This window comes from Phycodurus eques, chromosome 21 (genome assembly GCF_024500275.1).
Source record: "Phycodurus eques isolate BA_2022a chromosome 21, UOR_Pequ_1.1, whole genome shotgun sequence".
NCBI lineage: Eukaryota > Metazoa > Chordata > Actinopteri > Syngnathiformes > Syngnathidae > Phycodurus > Phycodurus eques.
In genome coordinates, this window is record NC_084545.1 from 12,356,088 (window position 1) to 12,367,555 (window position 11,468).

Here is an 11,468-nt window from a genome sequence, read left to right on the forward strand (position 1 = left end):
TACTATTACTACTATTGCATTGGGAGAATGATAATAGTTTGTCAAATTGTGCGCAATATAAGCATCCAAAAATAAATAGATAATATCAATGAACATTACAAAACTATTTTTTTTATTCATTTAATTGTTTTAAATTACATTAATCAGGTTTATATTCGTTTTGGTTCAGCTAGTATACATGTTTATCAATGAAATGTGTCATCCATGTTCGGCATTTCTTTTATTGGGATTGAAATGATATGTGTTTTTGCACAAGTAGAATCATGATTTATTTTCAAATGCAGCCAAATGATAAAAAATACAGAGTATTTGCAAAATAAACTGAATACATAAATAAATTAATATTCTTAACGTGGGAAAGCATCACACTTTATGCTTTCTTTTTTTATTGGGAGAATTATATTTTGAGAGGTATATGTACATATTTTTTATAGGTAGAATATCGATTATTTGTCAAATTGGGCATCAATTGAATATTAAAGCGTCTGCGTGTGTGCTCGCTACATCCCAATCTTGGTGCCTGCCCCAACTCAACAGGCAACAAAGGAAGAGGCCGGGAGCTACTCAAGTGTGCTAACCTAGTCAGTCAGAAAGGTGTCACCTTATTGTGTCATTGTATTCGAGAATACATCACCGCTTTTTTTTTTTTTTTTTCTTGCCCCAGACGTGCCGACCTTGGAAATGTAAACGCTGATGCTTTTCCTGAGGACCGGGAAGCAGAGTAACTGCAAGGTAACGTTATATTATTTTCGGCAACAAACGTTAAGGAAACTAGCTGATTGGCTTTGGTAGGTAGTACGCTAACGTTAGCCAAGGTAGCTTTCGGTAGCCAAGAAAGGTGAAAAAGCAAAACTTTCTTTCACATTTGGAAATATTTGTCTTTCTCACGAGCTTAAGTGGTAGAGTAAATGTGTATTCAACGTGGGCATATTTAAAATGCGACCGGTAATGATTCATTTACACTGTGAGGAGCAAATGTGCTAACAATATAGCTGTCATTCTCGCTTGTTTCGTAGTGGCATATTTGGCAGTTTTCACATGTTCAATAAACAACCATTACTTTTATCGATTGGTCATCGAAGTTTTATCTCATGCTTGATTTTGTCAGGTAAAGCGGAGTTGTGCGTTTGGGACATTATAGTAAAGTGCTAACTTTGATGGCTAAGCTAAAGCATGCCTCTAAATGTGTAGGCCGTGCTAGGCTAGGTCAGGACAAAACCTTGGTTCTGATTCCATAATAAGCTCAGCCAAGGGCCAGGCTATACAAACTACTTATTAACTCGCTGGTAATAACATGTTAGGTGACAGTAAATGTTTGAACTAGGATAACAGGCTTTGTTTTTTTCCTTTATAGCATCAAATTAAAGGTACTGGAAGAGGAACTTGACCCATTGAATCAAGTCGAGTCACATTTTTTTTCCTGCTCATAATGGTGAGTAATCGTTCTCAGCTGTCTTATTAGCACCTTTTTGGGTGTGTTTTGATAGTGTAGTGCTGTCTGCGTGTGTGCTGTTGTTAAGGTGGAGGTTTAATTTAATCTGTCACAATCATGAATGCCCTCAAAATAGTTGGCAATGATATAACTACTTCATGTCAAATTGCTAAGTACTTCAACCTTATATTTTAAGTCTGAAGAGTGCAAGATCTTCGATTTACATTGGAGTGTAAACATAAAGATTGAAATTGGAGTGCTTGAAATGTCGTGTGTGTGCAGGTGTTAGTGATTCAATTGAATCGTTAATGCACTCAATGGTTAGAAATGACATTTAAACCATTCATCCATCCATCCATCCATTTTCTGAGCCGCTTCTCCTCACTAGGGTCACGGGCGTGCTGGAGCCTATCCCAGTTATAATCGGGCAGGAGGCGGGGCACTTGATGTTAATTACCAAGTACTTCAACCTTTACTTTAGGCAAGTCAAAGTATTTAAATTGAAGTGTTTTGAAATGTCAGCACTCAAAGCCTTTGTGGTCGAGTATAAATTGAAGGGTTCTGCGATCAACAATAATTAACACCCATGCCCTGTTCCAAACCTATTTCTAAAAGATGACTATACAATCCACTAAAACTTCCACAACTTGATTAGGCAAACTACCTCTAAAATAACCATAATGAAATCTAAAGCTGTCTTCACACACTTACTTACACATTAACGATATACCCATCTATCACATTTTCATAGCTGTCAAATGTTATGGAACGTCAGTATTTTTTTACGGAAATCACTGAACATTGACTCGTTAAGTCCATAACCCTGATTGTTCTGGATATTGGGGGGGTGGGTGGAATTCAGCATCTGACATTACCGGTGTGTCCACATTGAAAAGCTGCTTGGTGCACGCTATTTTATTACGCCTCAAGCTCCCAAGATGCGGAGTTCTCTTTGCGTCCAGTGTCTACGCCTTGTAAGTCACTGATCATTGCCTTGGTAGCGAATAAAGGATAAGGGAGGATGAGGAATGAATAGTCGATGACGATGTCAAAGCCATGCTAATTGCTAAGCTATCATTACATGCAGTTGCAAAACATCGAAATAAGTGATTTGGTGATACAGTACTCTTGTCACGTAGGCCTGCCGGGAACCGTGTTTTTCGCAGAGATCAACCAACTTTAAACAACAAAGTAACAGGCCAATTAATACATGTTTGAAGATATAAAATAATACACGTCCACACAGGACGCCACGTCTGAACCGAAAATTAATTAGTATGCCACTGCATACATCACTTCAGAATGTGGGCAGGTTAAAAGTATATTCTTATTATTAATAAATATTTGTAATATGAGATAACCTTTATTACTCCTACAATGGGGGACATTTGCATCGTTTCAGCAGCAATTGTGGATATAGGGAAAGTGTGTTAATGTAATATAAATAGCATGGAAGAGAATATGTACAAGAAGTACATTTCACAAAATAGAAACCAAAGAAATTGTCCATACATAAACTATCCAATTCAATCTATCAGCAATGTTATTTGTTTACAAAATAGAGTGCTGAGTTTTAATTTTGACATTTGAGATCTGAGTAATCTGATTTTATAGACTTTCTTTTTCTTGTCTTTTTTTTTTTTTAACCAGGATTTGAAAACAGAATTGGCAAATTAATCCATAGACACAGATGTATTTGATGATGGCACGTCGACATCTCATATACTGGTACTTCGATTCAGGCTGCAACTGCGTCCACTGTTCCAAGGTTGATGTAATAACAACATTAAAATGACCAATATTGAAGCCATAATTTATTAACGATTATGATTACAACTGTCCCACGATAATGTTCTTGACAACATTTGAAAATATGGAAATTCAGACAAATTTGGACCAATTGTTCTGGAAGTGAATTTTTATAGGTTGGCAGCTCTGCATTTTTACAGGCGCAGATTGTCCTGTTTATAATACCCAACCACTCCTGCCTGTAAGTTGTGTGTTACTTTTGAAAATTTAAAATTGAGAACAGGTATATGTATACAAAGCAAATGATCAGTGTTTAAAAAATAAAATAGGGTGAACTGTATTTTTAATTATGGAATACTGTTTCAGAACCTTCAATTTGTGTGCTCTATGTATGTATTTTGGTGTCCCATCAGAATGCATTGCTTTTGGAGCCCCTGTGTGTGTGTTTTTGAGTATTTGAGAGCTCATCATATCATTTCAGCAAATGTTTTTTGGTCACAGGGTTGATAGAACTGTCAACAACTCACTCACATGGAAGAGTGACTACAGTCAAAATTTAATCAGTTTGCATGTACGAATGCATAAGGAAAATAAAGAGGACAGATATATTGTGGTTGTTTCTAACTGTGCTTTTCTGGTTTAAGAATGTTTCACTGTGTGCATGTGTTTTTTCTCTTTGAAGGGTTTGGAGGCTCTGCTTTATGCATGACTTATGTGCGACCTGATGGGAGGATACTGTGGCTAGCACTTTCATCAGGATACAAGGAGAGACATCTCATGCCCGCCACTTAGGTGGAGGGCCAGCCAGAATGAAGAAGATCAGCCTTAAGACCATTCGGAAGTCGCTGAGCATAAAGGGCAAAGAGGATGGTGACTTTGTCATGCTCCAGCAGCCCCCAGTGGCCGCAGAGTTCTCAAAGGACGAGTCAGTTTTCGGTGGCTGCTACACCAAAGACCTTTCCGTGTGTGATCTGGGTGGCGATGAAGACAAAGGTGCGCAAAATAAGAGTCGTTCAAAGAGTGAGGGCCTGATGGGATCACTTAAGAGAAGGCTGTCCGCCAAGCAAAAGGCAAAGACCAAAGCCGGTCCCTCTGCAATTAGCTCAACGGACGATGAGGACACCTTCTCCTCCTCTTCTGTGCCCATCAGCTTCAACGAGGTTAAAGCCCAGAGACCTCTAAGGTCTGCATCACTACGGAGTCACCACTATAGCCCCTCACCATGGCCTCTGCGGCCGGTCAACTCTGACGAAGCTTGTATTAAGATGGAGGTCAAAGTTAAAGCCATGGTTCACTCTCCTAGCCCCAGCCCCAACTTAAATGGAATCCGAAAGGAATTCAGCGATTTTCAGATGGATGGGCTCTTTCAGGACCAACCTGAATCCTTAAAAAACCTCCAGCAGCCACAAAATGGTGAGCTGCATCTAAATATTGATGACAATGATGTGCCTGTGGTACTGGGGTTGATGCCCCAAGACTACATTCAGTACACAATGCCTTTAGATGAGGGAATGTACCCAGAAGGGTCCCACTCCTTCTGTCTGGACAGCGCGTCTCCTATGGAGGTGGTGGCAGACGCAGACAATGGGTCCCTACTGATGGATCAGGGACAGGAGGAGCATGAGATGGTTGGCGGTTTACCTCCAGACCTTTTCATGGACACCTCAGTCAATAGTCTTTTTATCGGTTCTGCTGGCGTCATGCTTCAAAGCTCAAGAGGAGAGGTCCCGGCTCCCCTCTCTCCCCTTCTGTCTCCCATGAGCAGTATCGGCCATTTTCCAAGGACGTTCTCTGGCTTCAGCTCCTCAGACAGCCAGGTTGCCGAGAGAGTTAGACACCACCTCAACTTTGATCCCAATTCAGCTCCCGGAGTCAGCAGAGTGTATGACTCTGTCCAAAGCAGCGGGCCCATGGTGGTGACCAGCCTGACACAGGAGCTAAAGAAACTGGCGAAGCAGGGCTGGTACTGGGGCCCAATCACGCGGTGGGAGGCGGAGGAAAAGCTCATCAACTTGGCCGATGGCTCGTTTTTGGTCCGAGACAGCTCGGATGACAGGTACCTGCTCAGCCTGAGTTTCAGGTCACAGGGCAAAACTCTCCACACCCGGATCGAGCATTCCAACGGACGCTTCAGCTTTTATGAGCAGCCTGACGTGGAAGGACACACGTCAATTGTGGACCTCATTGAACACTCAATAAAAGACTCGGAGAATGGTGCTTTTTGTTATTCCAGGTCTCGCTTACCAGGGTCGGCAACATACCCTGTCAGACTCACCAACCCCGTGTCTCGATTTATGCAAGTGCGCTCCCTGCAATACCTTTGTCGCTTTGTCATTAGACAATACACAAGGATAGACCTTATTCAGAAACTGCCCTTACCTAACAAGATGAAAGATTATTTACAGGAGAAGCACTACTGACACACACAGGACAGTGGTGGCTGTTTTGCACTTTTTATGTTTAGTGAGGTTTACACATCCCTAACCCTTTTGAGATGATAGGTTTACTTGGAGAGCAAACACACACAAACCGCCGCCGCAACAAGTAATCCCAGTTCTACAATGAAATGCTGAAACAAAGCCTACATACAGTTCAAAATTTAAGGCGACTTGTACATTGATATGCATTGTTGTTATGAAGTTGGAAGGATTTCACATTGACCTTTTTTGGCCTAAAAAACATTGCTGGCAAAACTCTCTTCAAACTGATGAGTTGTATCATTTTCTATTTCATTGCAATAGATGTTTGCTAACACATTCATGCACGTGAAAACAACTTTTCATGTTAACGTGCATTGATTGTTGAAACAAACAACTTATCAGAAAATGCAATTTATTCACTGGATGTTTTTCCTAGAATTAATCAGTCTGTCTCTGTGTAATACAGGTGACATGTTAAAAATGTGTTCTTCACTGTGCGTCAACTGGTGAATGCTTTGGTTTTGTGATAGAACCCGAGAAAGCACAAAGCTCTATCATAATAGACTTGGAGATCTGAAGATTGCTCCGTTGCAAAAACAAATGCCACATGAAAATGAAATGTTATTTTTTTCTCTTTTTAAATAAAATTCTGTGGCGTGACATGCATGATGTGCAAGTAGCCACAGTTTATGGTGGTCTGAAATTGAGACATCTTAAACAATTGGTCATGCACAATGAGCTTTAAATTAACTTCTGGCTATATGGAGCCATTCAATATTATGCAAGTCTAACGGTACTGATGATGCTGGAAATTTTATTTTATTTTTTCCCCCATGTTGTGCTGTTTGTGGAAACAGCATCGTGTTAATCTTGTGCTATAGAAATAAGTGGGACCTATTATGCTTGTTTGTGATTTACGATACGAAGTTTCAAACAATACTGAGGCAAACATATGCCAAAATAGTGTTTCTATTCTTATTTTCTATTACATTAGCTCGTCCCTGATGTCTGTGTTTGGTTTTCTGATAAAGGCAACTACAATTGTGGGCTTTAGAAATACGGGCCTGTTTGAACAATTAAAGGGTAGCTAATTTAGAATTAGACTGCCAGTGTAAAGTTTGGACTTGGTTTCTCAGCCAATAGCATGAGAAAGTGTCAAAACGTTTGACTGGTAGTCCATTTTCCTAGTTTGGTTGTTGGAAAAAGCAAGTTGAGCACAATAGGTCCCCCTTTAAAGTACATATGTTTGTGTAATGAATACTCCACAGCAGCTACAGTGAAGAAATGTGCTACTCTTTTTAAATCTGGTTATGTGCATGTCGTGAAGGCTTCAACAGTTGACCTCAATGAGAAAAGATGTCATAATGGGTTTTGCCACATTACGTAAACCCGAATAAACCCGTGATGTGGTTTCTAATTAGAAACGAGGACTTGAGAACAGACCTGTCGTCACTTGACCTGAATCCGTATGCAGTGACTCCTGTGTCTTAAAGTTTGACCCAGATTAATTCAATACCTAAAATGGTGTGAGCCCTGTGTGAAAGGATCTAGGAAATCCATGGTTGGCATAATGTCAAGGTCTCAGCTTATGACAATTTAATTAAAGTTGCTTGGCTTCATTAGCACCGTGTGAGTTTAGAGAGGGGGGGGGGGGGGGGGGGGGGGGATACTCAAAATACAGTTTTGCATCGTCCAGCAGTTTCTCCAACGTAAAGGGAAAAGCACATACCTTCGTTATACAAGTGCTTTATACGGATACCTTGATAGGGAATTCCGGTAATGTGAGTTTTGACACTAGGGGCTGAGTATTTGAAGATGGGCCTTCAGACAAGTGATAGGGCGTTAGTTTTAGTTAGCTGGAAATGTTGATGTCTGAAAAATTAGGAGCTGAATGGTATTGCATGTTGTAGCTTTCTAAAGCATTTGAGTTGAATAGGAATGAAGGATCTAGGTTATGCTATCCTGTTTTATTTGGGATGTTTTCTTTCTGTCAAACACGTTGGGAATTGCTTTTCTTTTAAAATCTTTAGTTTTATATGTGTGACAATTACCATCTAGGGGGATTTGCGATACACGAAAAGGAACGTGTGCTTGTTTGGAGTAGAATTCGGAAAACAAACTACATTGAAGAATTATTTTGCACTTGGATTCTCAGATTTTACATCCTGCCAAGAATTGTCCTTCACAGTCGCACGGTAGTCGTTATTTCTTCATGTAAGCGTTTGTTTAACTATTTACTGTAATTAGTTTGGTGTCATACCGTATGTGTGAAACATGAAGGGGAAGGCACCAGCATCCTCGCCAGATAGGCGGATCATGAATGTGGATGTACATTTGTTTGAAATGTGAAAGTAAGATGTTTTTAATATGATGTTCATTCAGTTCTATTTCCGTTTTGATCTGCAATTCATTGTCACATTTTTGATGAGCGGGAGTCCTTTTCTACAGTGTTGCAGCTGTGATTTGTTTTCCACCCCCTCAAAACTTTTAATGTTGTTTATTATTAAGCATTAATACCTTCACTATGTGATTCCAGATCTTGATACGTGTTCGGGCTGCTGTTCCGCGCTTAACAAGCATCACAAATTTTCTGTGTATCTCGATAAATGAAGGTGATCGTTTACAACATTCATTTTGGAAAAGCCCACCTCGTCCATGTTTTGTTGATGTCTCTCAAATATATTGGTACAAGACTGTCATGTGTTGTACACTTTTTTGCTGCTTACGGAAAATAATTGCCTTTCTTGTATTTAACAATAGGGGCACAAGAATGTCGCCAATTTCAACGTATGTTCACTCGATGGTGTGTCGTCATCTTGGGGGAGCAACGCAGATTTGCAATTTGTTCAAAACTAGATTTCAGTTCAAAAGAGCATTCGTAGTAATTAGTAAACATTCTTGAGAATTACTAGTTCAAATCTGTTTACATTGGTTGTCAACTTCCCAAAGTAGACAGTCTTTTTGTAATTTCTTTTGTTAATCAGCAGTGATTTATTGCACATTTTGGATACAGTTTAAGAGGTTTTTGTATCTGCCAATTATAAATTATAAATAAAAAAAAACTATATTCTAAAAAGTATTGCTTTGGTTTCCAGTACTTAATTTTTCCTACTTAAGACTGGCATCACAAAAGTGAAAACTAGACATACTGTAAGTAGCACTGTTACTATTGTCTGTTAAGATAAACCTTTTATTCAACAATGTAACATTAGTTCCCGACATAAGGACTATTAAGGTCACACTGAACCGGAAAAAAGAGAAAGATGTTATAATGGTGCAGGAATGGACATAGTTAAAATCCACACTTTGATTATCTGTAATATTGTAACATAATTCTTGTAGTTTTTTAATATATTTTTTGTGTATTTGTTACTTTAGTCATAATATGACAATGACTAATACATATATTAGACATTACGACAAACATGAGATAATGTTACCCTAACCCTTTTTTAAATGTTGTTCATTATAGAATGTATATATATATATATATATATATATATATATATATATATATGTATATGTGTGTATATATATATATATATATGTATATGTATGTATATATATATATATATATATATGTATGTATGTATATATATATATATGTATGTATGTATATATGTATATATATATGTATGTATGTATATATGTATATATATATGTATATATATATATATATATATATATGCATGTATTTATATATGTGTATATATTTATGTATGTATATATATGTGTACATATGTTGCATGTTCTCCCCGTGTCTCCGAGGGTTTTCTCCGGGTACACTGGTTTCCTCCCACATCCCAAAAAACATGCATGTAAGGTTAATTGAAGACTCTAAATTGCCCGTAGGTGTGAATGTGAGTGCAAATGGTTGTTTGTTTATATGTGCCCGGCGATTGGCTGGCGACCAGTTCATGGTGTCACCCGGCTTTCGCCCAGAGTCAGCTGGGATAGGCTCCAGCACGCCCCCGACCCTAGTGAGGATAAGCGGGACGGAAAATGAACTATGAATTTATAGGCGCCTTTCTGTGCAGCCAAGGTCACCTTGCAAAACAAATAAAAAGGAAGCAACAGAACAAATGCAGAGAATACATACAGATAAAAAAAATCCATATAAAAAGTGAGTGTAATAAGTGTGTCGAGTCAAATGAACAGGAGATTAAATCATGGTGGGCAGGTGACACAGTGAGGTGGTTGGAGGAGGAAGACCTAAGAGAGCAAATGGGTGTGATGTGTAGGAGTGCAGAGAGGCATGGAGGAGCGGGGTTATGCTTGGCCTTCAAAGTGAGTAGCAGAATCTTCAAGTATTTGACGGGGAGCCAATGAAGCTGCTGGAGGACTGGAGTGATGTGGTGAAAGGAGGGGGTCCTGGGGATGATGCGAGCAGCTAAATTTTTTGGACCATTTGGAGCTTATGGATGGATTTCAGAGGGAGACCAGAAAGAAGTTAGTCAAGTAGACAATACGGGATCATCATCATAATAATAAATACCCTGCTTCTGACACTAAGAAGGTTTGTCCCCTAATTGTTGTATTTACACGTAAATGGAGGCCATCTTAAACAAACACTTGGGTTAATGTGGTAGGTACCCTGATCATGTCAGGTTTTGACTTGGATCTGCTGAAAACACCATCTGCATGGCGATGAGGCAGCGTTTGTTAACTGCAGTGTCTGACAGGCCTCTCGTGGCATCTCAGGTGAAGATACACAACTGTTTACTCTCTCTTGCCTGGCTCACAATGATTTATTCATAGCACACTGGTAGTCGTATGTCATGGAGATGCCTTTGCCCCTCCCTTAAAAAAAACACCCTTTTTTGCATTTCACTTTTAATTTTCAAATTGAAAACAGTTAAAGGGTGAGCAAGGGTTCACTTTCCTGGCAAAGTTCAAGCCAATCTCTGGTTTAGTAAGACAATACAACAATGACTAATGTCTATTTTCTCAGACATCATGTGTTCAAGGTTACGCTGTTGTCATTTTTAATCAGGAGTCACAGTGATTTGTTTGTCCTGCTCGGAGAGGGGCCTAGGTGACAATGACTGAGGCTGTTCAGCACTGACCACTTGGGACAAGATCTGAGGTGGACCACTTCTCCGGAGATGTTGCTGTGGAGGATTCTGCTCCACACGACCATGCCAGCTCTCTTTAAATGGACTCTTATGCCGTATTAATTAACATTGTATAGCATCATACTATGCGATAAATGTTGCCCACTAAACATCCATTGCAGCCTGGTCATCCTTGAAAGGGGGATCCCTCCATCTGTGGTCCCTTCTCGAGGTTTCTTTTTTCTCTCCCCAAATGGGGTTTTGGGTTTTTCATTCCTTATTGGGGTTTTAGTCAGGGGATGTCATCAATCTTTCTCAACTGTGGACCTGTGAAGGCCTTTGAAACTGTTATTCCGGGCCATACAAATAAATTTGACTTCAATTATGGCTACAATGTAATCAGTGGGTCATTAATAGGCAAAGTTTTGTGTGACGTTTTGCCTGAGAATGTTCCCAACCCAAGACGTTTTTCTGTATTCAACTTGTTGTGGCGCACGGTGGCTGACTGGTTAGAGCATCAGCCTCACAGTTCTGAGGACCCGGGTTCAATCCCCGGCCCCGCCTGTATGGAGTTTGCATGTTCTCCCCGTGCCTGCGTGGGTTTTCTCCGGGCACTCCGGTTTCCTCCCACATCCCAAAAACATGCATTAATTGGAGACTCTAAATTGCCCGTAGGTGTGCATGTGAGTGCGACTGGTTGTTTGTTTGTATGTGCCCTGCGATTGGCTGGCAACCAGTTCAGGGTGTACTCTGCCTCCTGCCCGATGACAGCTGGGATAGGCTCCAGCACGCCCGCGACCCTAGTGAGGAGAA

General features: G+C 40.0%; 1 protein-coding gene across 1 annotated transcript; it reads left to right on the top strand.

Annotated features, from left to right (window-relative positions):
- Positions 1-558: 558 nt before the first annotated feature.
- LOC133396757 (suppressor of cytokine signaling 6) lies at positions 559-7,241 on the top strand. Its single transcript, XM_061666916.1, has 3 exons — positions 559-732; positions 1,355-1,432; positions 3,864-7,241. Exon 3 carries the CDS (start codon positions 3,991-3,993, stop codon positions 5,599-5,601), a length of 1,611 nt encoding a protein of 536 aa, XP_061522900.1. The 5' UTR covers positions 559-732; positions 1,355-1,432; positions 3,864-3,990; the 3' UTR covers positions 5,602-7,241.
- Positions 7,242-11,468: the final 4,227 nt, after the last annotated feature.

Bases quoted from the DNA above. Each gene is read 5' to 3' on its own strand.
- LOC133396757 (XM_061666916.1), top strand. From the start codon at position 3,991: ATGAAGAAGATCAGCCTTAAGACCATTCGGAAGTCGCTGAGCATAAAG.